Source organism: Pipra filicauda, unplaced genomic scaffold, assembly GCF_003945595.2.
Source record: "Pipra filicauda isolate LSUMZ 115617 unplaced genomic scaffold, ASM394559v2 scaffold347_size1265977_pilon, whole genome shotgun sequence".
NCBI classification, from domain to species: domain Eukaryota; kingdom Metazoa; phylum Chordata; class Aves; order Passeriformes; family Pipridae; genus Pipra; species Pipra filicauda.
In genome coordinates, this window is record NW_024104473.1 from 944,645 (window position 1) to 962,161 (window position 17,517).

General features: G+C 52.5%; 1 protein-coding gene across 2 annotated transcripts in view; it reads left to right on the plus strand.

Annotated features, from left to right (window-relative positions):
* SHROOM3 (shroom family member 3) overlaps positions 1 to 17,517 on the plus strand; it is a 102,967-nt gene that overhangs the window by 72,716 nt on the left and 12,734 nt on the right. The window contains exons 3-5 of one of the 2 annotated variants that reach the window (XM_027741145.2): positions 5,531 to 5,659; positions 12,304 to 12,435; positions 14,162 to 17,378. In XM_027741145.2, the coding sequence (XP_027596946.2) occupies positions 5,531 to 5,659; positions 12,304 to 12,435; positions 14,162 to 17,378 (3,478 nt within the window). Of the gene's footprint in view, positions 1 to 5,530; positions 5,660 to 12,303; positions 12,436 to 14,161; positions 17,379 to 17,517 lie in introns of those variants that run through there. The other variant, XM_027741148.2, reaches the window with a different exon arrangement.

A 17,517-nucleotide genomic window follows, 5' to 3' on the forward strand; every position in this document is an offset into this window, starting at 1 on the left:
AGCAGACAGCACCTCTCTGAATGGTTTTGGGTTGTGTGGGGCTTTTTTCCCTGAGCTTTACTGAGCCATCTGAATCCCAGACATGGATATTATTGTTTCTGCTTGAGACCTGGATCTTGCTGCAGAACTCTGGGAAGAATGCCTAATTCGGTCCCAAGATTCATGTGCTAAACGAGCCTTATTGAGATTTCAAACCTCAGGATGAAAAAGTGCTTCCAGTGGTTATACAGGTGGAGCCTGTTGGCATTTTGAGGTATCCATGAAACAATCTTGAATTTCTTGTGTGCCTTAGTAGGCTGTGGACTTGAACCTGGCTCTTTCCCATCTCCAGTAAGTGTGCTAAGTGGCAATCAAGAGATTTTACCAGAGACTGAGAGACTTTCTCTAGCAAAAGCTTTAGAGGTTATTAGTGCAGGAGGTTTCAGTTCAATTGATAAATATTTTTGTTATGAAAAAGTTGTTTTCTCTGCGTGTTTCCAGCTGGCCCTGGCTCTTGGTGTGGCTCGGGGTCCCATGAGCACAGACTAACAAAGCTGTGCAGGCACTGCTGCCACCAGGAGAGCACCTGGGCCTCTGTGCTCTGACACATGGGGCACTTCCAGTGCAGCTCAAGGAGATTCTGTGAGCGTGACAGAGATGTGGATTAGGGGCTATTTCTGGAGCAGCCACAGGAGGTAACAAAATAAGAAATACGTAAGCAATCCAGTCTTTTCCCTTGAGGCGGAGCGGGAGGATCTGCCCGGCAGGATGGCCACAGGCGAGCACAAGGTCGGTGCCCAGGATGAGCGTGGTCTCCCCCCCCAGCTCTGCATCCCTTCCCCAGGGGAGCCCTCTCCCTGATGGCATGGAGGAGGCAGGAGGGCTTGCTGTTTGCTAGGAGATGGGGGACTGCCGTGGCTGCGGTGCTTTCATTCCCAAGGAGATGCAATTCCAGCTCCTCAGCTGCGGAGAGCTTGCCTGTGGGATGAGGAGAGCCAGAGGTGAAGCTGCCCAGCTCTCCTCATGTCACTGGGCTGGGTGGGGATCTGGGGCTGCCCTGTGACATTGTGTAATGTGGGGTGCCGTGAGGATAAGCCAGCAGCTTTAACTCCTCCGGATCCCTCCTGGCTGGCAGAGCTGGGTTCGGCTTTGTTGCTGCTTCTCTGTGTTTTTGTGTCTGTGCTGTGCTGTTGGCTGTTTCTGTAGCGGAGGAGGGTTGCCTCTTAGCATCTGATTTAAGACAAAGGGACAAAAATAACAGGAAATGCAGCTGTAGAAGTTGGAAGAGGAGTTCCTTGCTTTAATCTCAATTTCAGAAGAATCAGCCTGTGAGCAGCTATTTTTCTTTTAATTCTGACAGTGGTTATAAACACTCCTGTTGATCCCAAATGATTTAAAAATGACAATTTGACCTCCATCCTCTCTTCTAGGAACAACACTGGACTTAGAAGTAAAGAGATACTAAAAATTACTAAACCTATTAACATTTGGGGATTTCATCCTCTGGACTTAGGTCTTCTCTTACTGTGGCAGCAAACCAAACTCAGTAGTCGTGGCTCCAAGAGGTGGGACCATTGAAAAATACCTGGTTTAAAAAGTTTTTTAAAAACCCAACCAACCTTAATAATTTTTAAACATAGTTCCAAGTGCTGTTTATGGGTAATCTCAGCCATTCTTAGATTCATACCTGGAACTACAGCCAGCTAAGCAAAAAAGCAGAGTACAGGATGGTAGTGCAGCCAAGTGTAAGGCTGCCGTGCTGGAAAAGAAATGCTATGAGCAGACAAAACTTCCCAAGTTGGGTTTTGTACAGCTCCCCCTGTGCAAAATCTCCTCTTTGGGAATTGTAGCCAGGCAGCTGAGCTCACATGGCAGCATTTTCTCAGTGAGAGTGCAGCACTGATTTATGCTGCTGTTGTTATGAAATGTGGAGTTTAATTAATTAAGAATATGATCTCTGCAGACTCAGAGGTAATTTTGGAGGGATCTGCTGGGCAGAGGCACACACCCACACTTACTGCCCAGGCTGGATTTAGGAAACCAGTCTGTACTGGAATGTGAAAATTATAAATAAGGATAAGGAAGACTGAGGAAAGTGAGGAAGAAGAGCCAGGAGCCCAAAAGGTTAAGATAAGTGCTGTGAAACGTTCCAAGTATGCAGGTGATGGGAGGTCAGCGAGGGAGGCAGATAAAGCAGGCGGAGGAGGTCAGAGTCAGCTCTGGTCAGAGGCAAAGGATCTCCCAAAAACAGCGACTGAATTCTGCAGGGATTGTGGCAACTCGGGAAAGACACGAGACATCGATGGCAGCAACTGGCAAACCAGTCTTGTAGGGATTAATATAAAATAAGGCCACACATGCTCTCTTGAAGAGCTCTGAAGAACGGGGTAAAAAATAGGGAAAGGTTTTGCAGATGGCTGCTGCAGCAAGGCTGTGTAAGGAGAGAGAGATGTGGGCTCAGGACGTGCTGCCTCTCTTCTGGAGGGGCCACTGAAAGTCCTGAGGGGCAGGCTGTCCTTAAAAAAAGGCTTAAATCTCTAGTACCGTGTTCTTTTGCATCAAGGAAAAAAATCCTACCAGGTTGTATTTTTAGATGAGGGAAGAGCTGAGCAGACTGTACTCATGAACATGTGTGGTATTAAATACCAAAGGCACTGTGGAACTGGCAAGTATAAATAACAATTCATAATTAAACATGAACTTTGCAGAAAAGGAAAGATTTCAGAGGCAGCTGCCAGCCTCAGGTGGGAGGTAAAGGAGTTTTAAATAGACTGTGTGTGCTGGGTTTCCTGTCTCCCACTTGAGAACTTTAGAAACAGCACGATAACAAAAGGAACAACTGCAGGCCCCTCCTTGCCAGGGATACTTTTTAGCTATGGAATTGTGAGGCCCTTTGCAACATCCCGAAATAAAATGCAGCCCAGGCCTTAAAGAGCATCCCATTGGGCTGAGTGTTCTCCCAGAGAGCCGTCCCAGGGCAGCTCCAGCTCTTGGAGAAGGGTCACTCGAAGGAGAAGACGGTGAGTGGTGACTGCCAAGAGGAAAGGTAGGCCCTCAACCCCTTTGTACCAGGGTGGCTGTCTCCATGTTATGGTGGAAGAAGTGTCTTTATAGAGATGAACACACTCCTGGTTGTTAGACTGAGCTGCCTTAGTTAGAAATGGCATGGAAAACCTTCTGGGAAAAGCAGCCAGGTAAGGCAGAAAGCTGCAAGGGGAGGACAGGTGCTGGGTTTAGGGTCCCCTCAGGTATTCTCCCTGCTCCTCCAGCTCTGCTCTCACCAGGGACACCCCTGCATGGGGACCAATCCCCTCTGGCTGTGCTCCATCCCTGAGGTGTGTGTGCTTCCCGGGTGGAAGGGTCCTCATGTCTTGTGTTCCCCACAGGCCCTGATTAATGTTGTTATTTATAGCCTGGCTGATTAGTTTTCAATGTCTTACTGAGCCCGCCGTGCCACACAGAGCTCTGTAATTATAGTTTTTTAAGAGGCTGGAGGAAAACTCCGTCGGGTTTCCCCTGTTCCCCCCGCACAGCACCTCCAGAGCCCACGCCGGCACTAATTAACGGGTCTTTGTCTCTGGGAGGTAAATCCCAAAGTTATGTGTGCTGGCAAGCAGGGCTTGCTCCCTGGGAGGGGGAACACCCAAGCTGATTACCTTCCTTCCCTCTGCCCACTGAGGGTCGAAGCTGTGTGCATCCATATGGGAACACTTGGAAGTGACTTAGAAAGCTCCGCTCGCAGCAGAGTTTAGAGTCTGCATTGTCTCTTGCTTCCTTAACGTGTTTAAAAAGCTGTTTTTTCTTAAAAAAAAAAAAAAAAAAGAGCCCAAGTGCTGAAAGATCACTAGGCTGTGGTGCCCAGGGAGCTGTTGGCACTCACAGCTTTATATCAGTTTCTCAGGCTGCTGATTACTCTTTTTTTTTGGCACGGGGCAGTTTCCCAGTCCTAAATATTGTTACTGGCTCCTTTGGAGACAGCTGGCCGGAGAGAAGGCATGAGCAGCTTTCCTCACTGCAGGAGTACAGCTGTGGTGTGGCCCCTGAGAGCCAAACTCTGCTCTTTAGGAAACAGGGAAGTTATGACAAGCACTCATCAGGAAAGTTAGGAAAGATCCGAGACCTCTCCTGTAACACGGCAAAGATCTCCTCTGGCAGTATCTGCTTTCAAACGGGTTGGAACAACACTCTGAGGACTGTGTCAAAGAAATCACCTTGGCTCTGGAAATTGGTGATTTCTCATGGTAAACTCGGTGAGCAAAGAGAGTTGGAGCAGTTGAGGGGTTTGGCATTGGCGCTTCCCAGGGCTGCAGTAGAGGAGGTTGTGCTCCCGGTGTACAGCGAGGCTGGAATGGGAGCAGGGAAGGGAATCTTTCTGGTTTGATGAGAGGCTTGACATCATCTCAGAGGAGAGGGGTGGCACAGACAAAGCAGGACGGGATTTGGCACAGGGAAAGAAAAGGCAGCCAAGGCAGGATTTGGGGTGAAATCTGGATGAAGATAAGCAGGGCGAGCAGAAAAGGCCGTTCCAGACCAGTCGCTTTCCCTAATCTAGGTGAAAGTGCTGCTGCGCTTCCCTGGGATATCTCACCCGCTGTGTGAGGCTTAACATTCCTGCCTGGCACGTGGGGGCTCGGGGAGGGAGCGTGGGGGAGGACCCAGCCGGACACAAAGACGGCCGGTCTCTCACCGGAATGGCATCCAAGCCATCTCAGCTATCCAAAGCCCCAGATGCCGGCATGTGGGCTCAGCGCACAACAAGAGGCGATTCCAGCTTAGCCCGGGCCAGGCCTGCCGCGGGCAGGGACAGGCGCAGGGGGCCTTTCAGCCCTGCTTTTATTCGGCGCGGGGGGTTCCTTGGGCGTGCCGAAATTTCCAGTCTCTCCTGCGTTTCGGTGCTAAAGTGGGAATACCAGAGCTTTGCGAGCTCTCCTGTGCCTGGGGGAAGGAAGGAGCTGAAGCGATGCTCGCACGGTGTTTGTGTGACGTCTGCACGCGTGTGCTGGAGCGGGGTAAATATTGTGCTTCCTGACTTTAGGGAAATATCAGTAGGGGGAGGATAAGTTTCTCTTTCTCCCTCCCACTGCATGGACCTTTCTCGTAGCTTCTCTCTTGTGTGTTCAGAGCATTCCCTGAGCTCTCGTGAGGTGTGGAAAAGGCATGTCCCACGGTGGAACCCCTGAACTCCCCCTCTGGGAATTTTAGGGTCCCCAGATGCAGCTGTAGGATAATGAGTTTTGTGCCGTGGGTGCTGCAGCTGATCTCGCTCCTGCGTGGGGAGAAGCAGCACTGTGGGATTGTGCAAGGGACTCTCTCAAGTGCTGAGCACTGCTTGGGTTAGAGAAAAACAAGGATACACGTGGCTTTACACAGGGGATACATGTGGCTTTCTGTGACATGTTCTTTGCGCTTTTTTAAAAACTAGACTGATGCTCCTGCCTTGCCCCCTGGGTCTGTGTAATGCCGTCTTTCCTAAAATGCTGATGAAACACAGGATACAGGGGCTGAGGTTTTTGTGTGGTGGTGTTTATGTGGCCTTGGTTTCTTCTGACAGGGACACACATGCAGCAAAGGGATGCACCGACCTGTCTCCCAGCCCACTCGGTCCCGACTGTGTGAGCACTGACTTCCAGCCCAGCAAAGCCACGTGGTCTGGAGGAGTTAAGTTACGGCTGAAGAGCAGGTGAGAATGTTCCCTCTGTGTCCCTGCGTGCAGGGTGTGTTTCGTGGCCTCTCTTCTAGCAAACTCCACAGTGGAGCAGTGGCAATCCCCAGTGCCTGTGGTGGAGGAGGTCCAGGGCTGTTTCTTAACCTCTCAGCCACCTTTTCCCAAGGTTTCCTTGCCCTCAGCACAGCGCCAGGGAAATGAATTCACCCTTTGGACCATCAGCATTGCTGGATGTCCATCTCCATAGGGCTGGATGTAAAATAGTTTCTGCTTTGGATACTGATGTGCTTGAGGGGCACTCACTGGTCCTGGAAGAGGTCCAGGACCAGTGAGTGGTCCTTTCTCCTCAAGGAGATGCTGGACCAAAATATCTCCACAGAAGTGGTGTAAGCCTGCTGCGATTCCCCACCTTGAGGTGCCTGGCTTTCCAAAATCACCTGGCTTCTTCTGAGCCTGGGAGCTTCAGTGGGAGCTTGGCATTCATGGTTGCTGAATGCCTGTCTGCAGTTTTAAACAATTAAATGTCTTCAGAAATGGGTTTCCTGAATTGCTCTGGATTGGCTGGTGTTGTGGCAGAGCCTGATTCCCTTCCTTTGTCCGTGCAGTTTAGGACCAAATCCTACAGCATTTACTCAGGCAGAGCTTTTGCTGGCATCAGAAGGGCCTCTTACATCAGTCAGATGTAATCTGGATGACCTCATAGATTTTTTGTCTCAGTCTTCTGAGGTTTGCACCATGAAGTCAAAGCAGTGCCTTCTATTGGCAACATTGCATTTGGGCCAGACCTTGACTTTTGAAGCTACACCCACTTCCTGGAGCTGGAGGAAATGTGTCCTGTGAGTGAGCAGCTGAGAAGGGAATGTGACCTGTGGAGTCACATTCTGATCTTAGCAGCAAGGACACACCTCTGAAGCAAACTCCCTGACCTTAGTGGAGATGCTTCATCTTTTGGCCACTGCAGTTACAGATGCTGGTCCTGCCCTGCCTCGGCTACAGCAGATTTTAGAGGCTGAATTCTCTTCTCAGGGTAGTTTTATCAAGGAGAGATTTATCTCTGACTGTGGGGTGGGACTCTGCGGTTCCCCAGGTATGTGACCCACGGCGAATTTGGGAAAGGAGCTCCCAGACATCCACCACTTTCCTATAAGCAATGAATCATTCAGAATATGCCCTCTGTAAATCCTTCTTGCCCATCAGTTTAGTAGCAGATCTTCACAGAAGCTCCAAAGTTTAGCATTTCACTTGGATTAATCTGTCTTTGGGTGCAGAGCCAATGTTTTGCTTTACTTCTCCAGCGGTGTCGGAGGCTATGTGTGCATGCACTCAGTTTAAGTCAGGCTGGAGCTTTGGTTACAAGCAGGAAGTTGCTTTAATGTATAAGAATTTCAGTGTGGGAGGGTATTTCAGACTCAGCAGCCTTTGCTTTGGCCACAGCACGGGGTGCAGTTCCCTGCCAGGTTCGCTTTCTGCAGACTCGCTCTTACCCCCCCAAACACATGTGTACACCCCCATACATCCACCTAGAGGACCTGCTGCTTCTCTCCCTTTTATCATCCCTACAGGAGCACTTGGATGTGGAGTTTAGGAGCCTTGCCTGTGATTTGTAGCCTGGTGGCTCAGAGGAGAGCCCAGCTGCTGCCTGAAACACTTGCCCTGCGAGTCCCCTTGGTTACCTGCCGTGCCTCATTGTCCACATTCCCGTTGGATAATCGGGCTCTCAGGGCAGCCTTCCTGCTGCCAGCCACCCACTTCCTCCTAAGCACCGAAGGAGACAGGGAAAACACATTCCTTCCATTGTTTCCAAGTCTCTCCTGTTGCAAGTTGCTGTGTGTTGGACATCGGGGTGTGAAAGAATCCAAGCTATGCTTGGGTTTCTGTCTTTTTAACTAATTTACTGACTGGAGAAGAATGAGAAAAATTATTTGAATTGAGCCCGTTGGGCTGGTTCATCAGTCTGGCTAAATCAGTGCAGCTCTGCAGAGCCACGGGCAGGGGAAGTCACTGCAGGCTCTGGCTGCTGGGATTTTCCACCCGTGCTCTGAGAGGTGATGTGAATCCCTGGAGAAGACAGGGAATAATAGGGTCTTTCTCAAAGACTGTAAGTCAAGTCAGCTGCTTCTTTTCCACATCTGTTCTTTCTTCCTCTTTTTCCAGCAAAAGAAACAGAGAAAAATCATAGCAAGAAGAGGAAAGTTGCAGAGTCTTCTAGTGCTTCCCAGCTCCTCACTGTAGCCTACACATGCTCTAAGTACCAGACTGGAGACTCTCCTGGCTTCTCCATGTCTAAGCTGCAGTCCTGAGGGACTCTATCCTGGTGGCAAGCACTTTCTCAACAAAGAGACCAGAAATACCCCTTATTTTGCAATTTAAATCCTACTTGTCATGTTGCTCGGTAATACTGTCTTTAAAATAGAAAGCTGTCAGAAGATCCCGGTAGGACAAAGTCCTTGAATCCAGTAATCAGCCAGAGTGAAGTTTGTGTACATCACCTCTGTTCCCACTGAAGCCTGTGTCTGGTTAGTGTCAGGGAATGCCAGTGGGACCCTTTCCTTGAGTAGGGAAAAGTCCCCAGTGTAAATATCGCCTGTCAGCCCTGTGCTGGGGCAAAGGGAAGGTGAAGCGGCTCCGAGCCCTGCACTCTGTTTCCTTTGCTGGAAAATGGATAAATGCCCCCTTCTTGGATAAGGCAGCCTGGGGGTTCCTAGAGAAACGTGATAACACAGAGGTGTGACATGCAGGACCAGTGATCATTAATTACAATGTTTGACTGTTCCTAAGTTCAAGGAAGGAGCACCCGTTGCTCACAGCTGCCATCACCTTGGAGCGATCCCAGCACTTCCATCTGCAGCCTGGGGTGGAAAGCACTTCTGTCAGGAAAAACCAGTAGAAAAAAATCTGGCTGTAGATCCAGATGCGTGATTCTCATCTCTGCTTCCACACAGGGATTTTCTTTCCAGGGGCATGGTGGGGAGTTTTTCTCAAAGAGTTGATGATGGTAATCGTAGGAAATCTGAGCAGAAACCTCTGATTCTCTGCTTCCTCATCCCAGAGAGACTTCAGGAAGCTCAGTACCCGTCTCCCAGTTCCCACATGGCACTCAGGGCCTGGGCTGTTGCAACACAGTTTTACCTTTCCTTTATAGATGAGGAGACACTCTTGCCCAAGATCCATCATGTGAAATATTTCATACACTTGAGTTCTCTCTAAGGAGTCTTCCTTCTTTTTAGTCAAAATTGTGAAGGGACAGAGCTCACTCCAGACCTCTCCTGACCCAGAATTTACCAGAAGGGCTCTATGAGCCTAAAAAGAGAGATTTAGTGAAAGACACATCAAGCTGACGCCACTCTGGTCCGACTCCTTTCTAATTGGCCTCGTCTGTTCTGCTTATTTTTAGAGCCATGACTGAACCTTAATTAAGAGCGACATTGCTTTGAGTAGATTGTTGCCTTGCTCTGTCGAAATCCTAATAGGCTTCCGAGTGCTTTAGTTTTCCTTCATCTCCTGCCCAACAGCCAGGCAGAGGGGCTGCAGCAGCACGTTTGGATGTCTGGAAAACGTCTCCCTGTTGTGCTCACGTTTCTTTAGATGTGTCTGTCTTGGAGACAGGTCCACGCTGGTGAGAATTCAGATGGTTTCTGTGGATGCAGGTGCACAGTTGCCCTGGAAGGAGAGTACAGGTGAATTGCTGGGATCAGGATCTCTCCGTCTACAAAGGTCCTGCTGCTCCATGCAGCGTGGCATGGCTTAGGACATCCTGCCTCTGCCATGTGGGTTTTGTTAGGTTAGATTATCACTAGCTTGAAATGTTGCCCGCTGTGAGGAGGATGAGGTGAGGATGGGCACTGCCCTCTTGGCTCACTCCCTTGTGGCTCAGTGCCTGGGATCGCAGCCAGGAGGCACAAGCTTTGCACTCACATCCTAACCTTTCTTCTTTCCTGCAGGAGGAGGGTCTGTGCTGCAGGGGCCCCATCCCTTCCTACCTCCCCAGATGGTGGGCTAGGCCATGGCCATCCCTTCCAGGCCATGGCTGTCCCTTCCAGCTCCAGTAACCTCCCACACAGCCACCTGGCCACACGGCTTTGGGGGCAAGCACATCCACAGGGATTGCAGTTAGCTTTCTAAGGATGTAGGAAGGGTGCAAATGGCAATTTGAGGAAGCTGGGTTGTGTGCTTTGGTTAGAGATGGGCCTTTCACACCAGAGTATCTGTGCACTCCTGGAGGATGCGGGGCTGGAGTACTTTTGGACTGCAGAGCGCTCGGGTTGTGCGTGTGCTCCGGAATCGGCGAGGAACAGTATGTGAAGAACAGCAATCACACTGAATGCTCTGTTCTGGATGGTTTTAGTCTGTAACCTTGGGAAAAAGATAACTCAGCCTTTCAGTTGCACTGTGAAGAAAGCCTCTGATGCTGATTCATTTGTAGTGTTTGTGCCAAGGTGTCCTCGTAAAGTTCCATTCCTGTTTTGCATACGAAGTATAAAACCAGGGATTACGGAGAAGACCATGCTCAGCTCTTCCTAATAAGAGAAAGCTGCAGAGCTGTTACTGGGGAAGGGCCTCAGAGATGTGAGTGTGATCCTTGCAGCCCAGACTGCATCCAGCCTGTGCCAGGCTGCCTCGAGGAGCCTCTAATGGGCCGGGCACGTTTCCGCCTGCAAACGCTGGGACCAGCGTAGCAGCAGGGAGCACCCAGATAACAGCAGCTGGGCAAGATTAAAGACTCTCCTTTTCCCTTTGGTTTTCCAGTGTACAGGGTGAATTTGGCAGTATCAGGTCTGCAATCAGTGTTAACAGCTGCCATTTAGGTGCCAGCATTGCATCACGGTCCGCTGATTTCCCCAGGTGTCTTCTCTCCCACGCATTTGTCGTGATGCCAACCTGACCTGGATGCCCAGGTTATCTGATCGCTGGAGGTGTCCATGAGGAACCTGGAGTCTCTTTTTCCAGCCTTGGCACTTACAATAGAGGGATCACTTTCTCTGTTAGCTGGAGTGGGGAATTTTTTAGTAATAAGATTGCCCAGACACCTTCGCAAGTACAGTACAGGTGCAGCCCTTGGGAATATATAAAAAATAAGGCAATGAGGTTGGGTTGTTGTTGTTGTTATTATTACAGTTCTGCACTTTGAAGTCCTACAACCTCCTGAGACAAAGGCAAGAATGTGGGTTATTCTTAATAAACAGTTTTGTCAACTTCCCATCTGGCAGTTTCCAGCTTCCTTGTTTTCTGGACAAGGAGCTTAACAGAAGAGGTCTGTCTCAAACACACCTACCTACACATGTAAATGTAAAATGGTGTTGGGTTCAGCTTGCCCTCTGCAGACTTTAAGTTCAGCTTTCCTTGAGACAGTCCTGCCACAACAGATGTTAAAAGGAAAAGCATGTCCCTTTTTCTTGCTTCTTTTAGCAGATGAGAGAATGACCAGCACTTCTGACATCTGCATGGAAAAATCACTGGAGAAATGGTTCTGCTTCTCACTCTCGTTTCCATCCCGGTGCCAGTGTTAACTGGTGTTAGGAAAAGACCTGACCCTAACAACCATTTTTTGCTTTGTACACTTTCCTGTATCGTTTCTTCTCACAGTCTTAGGCAGTAGGAGAGTCCTCTCTTGGTGTCTGGGTTACATCTGCCAAGGGCATTTTAATCTATTTCCTGACTTGTAAAGGACATGCTGTACTGTGAATTTTCAGTGAGACAGAACTTTAAAGGTGTGTTGTATCCTCCTGTTGCATTTATTTAGTCAGCATTATCCTGCAGGCTGTCACATTTCAGTGGTACCCAGGTCCAGTGCTGCTCCTCCTTCTCACAGGAAGAGTGAGAAACTGCAGAGCAGAGGAGAGATCCCCCTTGGAAAGGAGCAGAGGATTGAGGATAAGCCCAAAGGCTGGGGCAAGGAAGCATCTGTGTGGCCTGTTCAAGGGACTCACTAATCCCCTGCTTTGACTTTCCATTGCACCACTGTGCTTTAAATAAGGCTGTTGGTGGGTTGTTTCTCCTCAGTGCTGACAGGGCCAGGCCTTGGCGCTGGTGCTTGCAGCCACCGAGGGCCAGCCGTGCCTGGGGACACACCCTGGGGACAGCTGTCCAGCCGGGGTGGGATGCGAGGGGCACGCATTGCTGGAGCTTGGTTGTCACGTCTCTCCTGCGTTTTTAAGAGAGATCAAAAGAGCCCTGTGCAGGCTCCCACCCCCTCGTGGCATGTGATTCTTTCGATGGCTTTGCCAGTCCTCGCTTTAAAATGAAGGGAACCTGTGGAGAACTCCTCCTCCAGCATCCATCAGAACCGCATCAGCCACCCTGCATTGTGTGGATCCAGGCACAGCCCAGCCTGTAAACTGATCCCTGGGAATGGGCCCCCAGGCTTGGCCCCAAGGAGTGAGGCTAGCTGGGAGGTAGAGGGGAAGACCCCCCGGCATTCAGTGATAACCCACTTACCTCTTGCCTTGCAAATCCAAGGGGGATTTGTTGTGTGAATGTCAGAGACACGTCCCGTGGTTGCTGCGGGATTTGCTTGGAATAGACAAGAACACAGCAGTGAAACACGAGTGAGCATGAGCAGTTTTAGATGTTGGTGTTAAATGTCGGTGCTACTTCACATTCCTCTTCCTTGGAGGAGCTGGCCTGTTGCTGATGTGCAAAATCCTTCTGCTTCCACCCAGGCGGAGTGAAACTCCAGGCCGACCTCACTCCTGGCATTCAACCAAACTTGCGGAGAACCAACCCGATCCCAGCATGATGCAAATATCTCAGGGTACGCTTGGCACCCCTTGGCATCAGTCCTACCACTCCAGGTAAGCACTACACGGCTGTGGAGTGAAGGAAAGGGAGACGGAAGATGTGGTGGGGAGATGTTGGCGGAGGCAGGTGGGAAGCAGTGCCCTTCAGGTTGGGGCTGTTCCTGGCACATTCAGCACTGGGGCAACTGGAGGAGGGACAAGTTTAAATTCTGCCCTTGAAGGATTTTCCCCAGAAAGGCAGAAGGGTTTCAGACTCTCCTTACAGACTGTGGGATTTAGACATCATTTCTTCTACAGGCAGGGCTGAGCCTTGGCAAAGGGGAGGGAGGAGAAAACAGAGCATTGAAAAAAGTGAGGGGATGGTTGCAGGAGAAATGCATATTGGTCTGTGGCCTCACTACAACTCATGCTGGAGCATACTCCTTTCCCACCAAGGGGCTTTGCTTCCCAGGCACAGCTCCTGGCAGAGCCTTTGGCAGCACAGCTCTGTCTCCTGGGTGCTTGAAGAGGAGCACGGGGAACATCTAGTGGCCAGCTGGCCAGGGCTGTGCTGGGCATTGCCAGGGACGTGGTTACTTGAATCCAAAATAGAGTGGTGCATTTAAATGGATAAAGCAGCTTTAATCTGACATTTGCCATCTCTTCCTGCCTGTGTCTGTGTTCCTCTGCATCCCTCTGCAGAGCTGCTGTGACCATGTTTCCTTCTGCCCTTCCTCATCCTCATCAGCCTTCTCCACACCACCCATCCTTTGGCTGGGATATGATCTGGAGGAAGCTTCCAGCTCTGTGCCTTGCCCTGCCACAGCCTGTCCTTTCCTGCTGCTTCTCTGTGGCTCTGCCAGGACAGTGCATGTAGTTGCACAGGGAACTAGAGAAAGCAATATCTGCAGAAGGGCTACTGGGAACAGAGGGAAGAAGAGTGAAATCCTCAGGTTACGCTCTCTGATCCTCACTGTATTTGCCTGAATCTTCGAGGGGAGATTAGCCAGAGCAAACTCCACAGAAATCTGTGATGGCCCCTTGTGAGGTGTAAAAAAAGAACTGTGGCCAGCACAAGGAGCTCCCTTCCCACAAATAGAAAGATCTCTGAATATCCTTGTTTTTGATCACACCTCTGGCAGCCACAAATCCTCTGTGGACATATGTGTATCTCAGAGGAGGTGCCAAGGTGAACCTGCACCTGCTGAGCTACATGAGTAGGCGGCTGTGCAGAATTCCTGGGCGTTCTCAGACTGTGTCTGTGGCTGCACCCCACTTTCCTCCAGGCACAAACACATGCATCTCTTCCCTGTCTTGTCAGTTTAGTTTTCTCGCAGCAAGCAAACTATCCTTGGGACAGCTGAATTTCCAGGAAGCCTGCCAGGGCGTAGCCCTCATCTCCATAAAAAGAAATGAAATGGGAAAAAAAGAAAGAGATTAGGTTCCCCCCAGAACGCCCCTCGTGCTCCTCTCCTCCTCCTCGGGGGCGTCGGTGCTCATTCAGCTTTCCAAGGGCTTTGGATGGGTTTGCTGGGTGGGGTTGATCCTCCTGGCTCCAGAGATGCACTGTCTTTCTGTCTGTATTTCCCTCCCACCCTTCTGTGGTAAATAAGAGCCATGTGTTGCAATGTCAAGCAGTTCCTCTTTGTGAACTGGGATGACTCCAAACAGGGGATGGAGTAAGGCCCAAATAAGGGTTTTCATCTCAAAACTAAACATCTTGCTTCTGAGCTCACTTATAAGTAGTTGTGCCTCTCCTCTGCTGTCAGTGGGTTTTCACTCTTGTCTTGCTCTCCCCCAGCTCCTCCACCAGCGATCTCTCTGGCTATGAGCATGGCTATCTGAGGAGGAGTCCGGATCAGTACAGCTCCCGGGGCAGCATGGAGAGCTTGGACCACTCCTCCCCCGGCTACCACCCTTGTCACCTGTCCCCGGCCAAATCCACCAACAGCATCGACCAGCTCTCCCACCTGCACAGCAAGAGGGACTCTGCCTACAGCTCCTTCTCCACCAACTCCAGCATCCCCGAGTATCCCGCCGCTCCGTTCGGCAAGGAGCAGTGCTGCTCCCCGGACAGCGCGCAGTGCCGGGCCGGGCTGCAGGAGGGCCTGAGGCAGGCGGACATCAGGTACGTGCGGACGGTGTACGACGCCCAGCAGCGCGTCTCCGAGGAGTACGAGGTGAAGCCCTCCCTGCTCCCGAGCGGCGATGCCCGGGCCTCGCTGGATGGCCGCGGCCATGCCAGGCTGCTCGGCTTGGGCCGGCACGGCGCAGCTCCCTCCTGGGCACAGCCCGACAGCAAGAGCCAGCCCCCCAGGGGACCCCCCTTGCCTCCCGCTCGCAGCGACAGCTACGCGGCCATCAGGCACCACGAGAGGCCCGGCTCGGGCGCCGGCCTGGACCTGAGCAAGCCTGGCCGGACCCAGCCTAAAGGGGCCTGGACGCCGCTGATCAGCTCCCTGTCCCAGGGCCCGCTGCTGAAACCCCCCTTCGGAGATGGGCATCTGCACACCGTGGTGGAGAAGAGCCCGGAGAGCAGCCCCACCACGAAGCCCAAGCAGAGCTATTCCCAGGCAGCCCAGCCGGGGCAGCCCCTGCTGCCCACTGGTGTCTACGCCGTGCCCTCCCCAGAGCCGCACTATGCCCAGGTGCCCCAGCCTTCTGCAGGCAATCCCGGGACACTTTACCCAGCTCTGGCCAAAGAAAGCGGGTACTCTCCATCCCTCCCAGTCTCTTACGACAAGGCCGCAGCCAGCGGCACCCTGGGCTTTGATGAGAATGGAAACCAAAGCGCTACAAACAGATCGACCGTCTTCTACCAGCCCCCTGCAGCTGAGAGAAAGCTGGATGCCAAACTTGTCCAGCAGAAACCTCCCAGTGCAGCAGTCCCGGAGCTCTCCCTGGCCATGTCAAGGAAGGAGGAGCTGTTACCCCTTTACAAGGCAGCACAAAGCCACCGCGAGACCCCAGGTACCACCCAGGCCTCCAAACCCATTTTCCAGGCTCCACAACCCCAGCTGAGGGATGCTAGTGAGAGAAAATCCCATTACCAGCCCAAAGAGGACTGGACACCTGGATCCCAGGAGAACAAAAATGGCAACGGGCAGTTAAACGAAAGAGAAGCTACTACTCACCACCAGTGGGGTCACGGCAAGGCCAAACAGTACGGCTTCTCCTCCCTGCAGAACATCCCAGAGAGCTCCAGGAGGCAAAGCAGCTCCGAGTTAAGAGACATGCAAGCAGGCGAGTGTTATTCCAGCACCAAACTGTCCTTCCTGAACAGCAGCAGCAAAGAGGAGAAGGATCACAGGGGACAGGGCTACAGACAGTGGAGCGATGTGGACCCACAGGCCTTCACGAGGCAGGAGGAGGAGGATGTGAGTGTGACTCTGTTCCATGCTGTTGAGCCAAAGTGCAAAGAGCCTCCTTCTCCACAGCACCCAAAGACCTCAGATTTCGGGAGGAGCCGGCTCAGCTCCAGCAGCACCCAAAGCTTTCCCTATGGCAAACCAGAGGCTGGCAAGCCCCGCTGCTCGGTGCTGGAGAAGGTCAGCAAGTTTGAGCAGCGGGAGCAGAGCACCCCCCGGCCCCAGAGTGCTGGCATTCCCAGCTTCGGCCAGCACTACGGGCCGAGCAGGACGAGCCAGCCCTCCGGCGCGAGAGGCTCCCTGCTCAGCCCAGAGGACATGCGGAGCAAGATGCCCACGGAGCTGGCCAGGGGCTCCAGCCCCTCCATCAGGAACGGGAAGCTGGATGAGGCTGACTGGCACCCCGTAGAGCTGCAGATGGTGGCTTCAGTGAAGCAAGCGAGACCCAGTGACTACTACGGCCTGTGTCCTGAGAATGAGGGGCAAGGAAGGGCGGCCCAGCTGCCGCGGAGTAAAAGCACGTTCCAGCTGGCAGGGGAGCCTGAGAAGGACATCCTCTGGAAGGACAACATCCAGGACGCCCATGGGTCGCAGCTGGACACGCCATTTAACAGGGCCTACAGGAACAGCATTAAGGACGCTCAGTCCAGGGTGCTGAGGGCCACCTCGTTCCGTCGCATCAGCCCCCCATTCGGGAGCACTCCCAAGAGGATGCCCCAGCGTCCTGCCTCGGCCCACGTGAGCTTGAGGAGCACAGCGCCGTCTCCGCACACGCCCAAGGAGAGGCACAGCATCACGCCCACGGAAGACGGCCTCTCCGCCCTGGACTACGCCAGGACGCAGCACGTGCTGCGCATCGGGGGCCGCAGGCGGCTGACGGCGGAGCAGAAGAAGCGCTCCTACTCGGAGCCGGAGAAGATGAACGAGGTGGGCATCTCGGATGGGGAGCCGTCGCCCTTCTCCTTCCAGAAGAAGAGCATCCATTTTGTTTTCCCGGAGAACACGGTGGCTGACCGGCGGAAGATCTTCGAGAGGGACGGCAAGGCTTCCTCCACAGCCAGCCTGTCCAAGCCCGAGCTCAAGCAGCTCCAGCAGAGCGCCCTCGCCGACTACATCGAGCGGAAAACAGGGAGGCGGCCGTCCTCACAGGACGTGGGGCTGCTGAGGGAGCGCTCCCACAGCTCCTACCTGCAGGTGGGGGGCACAGACAGCCAGAGCCTTTCCTCTGCCTCCAGCATGAACTCCCTGCAGGACCAGAACCTTTACCGACGGAGAGAGTCCCTAGAGCGGATATCCAGGACGGGACGGATGTCTTCTGCCCTTCCACCTGGGCTGGTGGACTACTTGGACACGAGTGGAGATGAGAAGGTGGGGCGCCAGGACAGCTCAGGCACAAGCTGGCCAAAAGCAGAGAGGTGCCGGGATTACAGAGCCAGGATGGAGCTCACCAAAGGCACACAGACAGACCCACTGGGTGTGCAGGGCCAGCCTCGCTACAGGAACCAAGAACAGGTCTTTGAAACACCCTCCACCGCCAGGAAATCGGGGAAATCGGTGTCTGTGGAAGACCTGCTCGATAGGTACGACAATCAGCCGGTCCCTGTGCACGTGCGTTCCAGATCGTCTCCCACGGCAGACAAGAAACACCAGGTATGTGGGAACAGGGTCATGTGCACCCACAAGCAGGGCTCTTGCATCCAGGGAATGGGGAGGGATGTCAGAGAACAGGCTGGTGTTCAGTCATGGCAATTACTCTATTGATTGGAGCAAGGTTCAGTGCCTGCTGAGA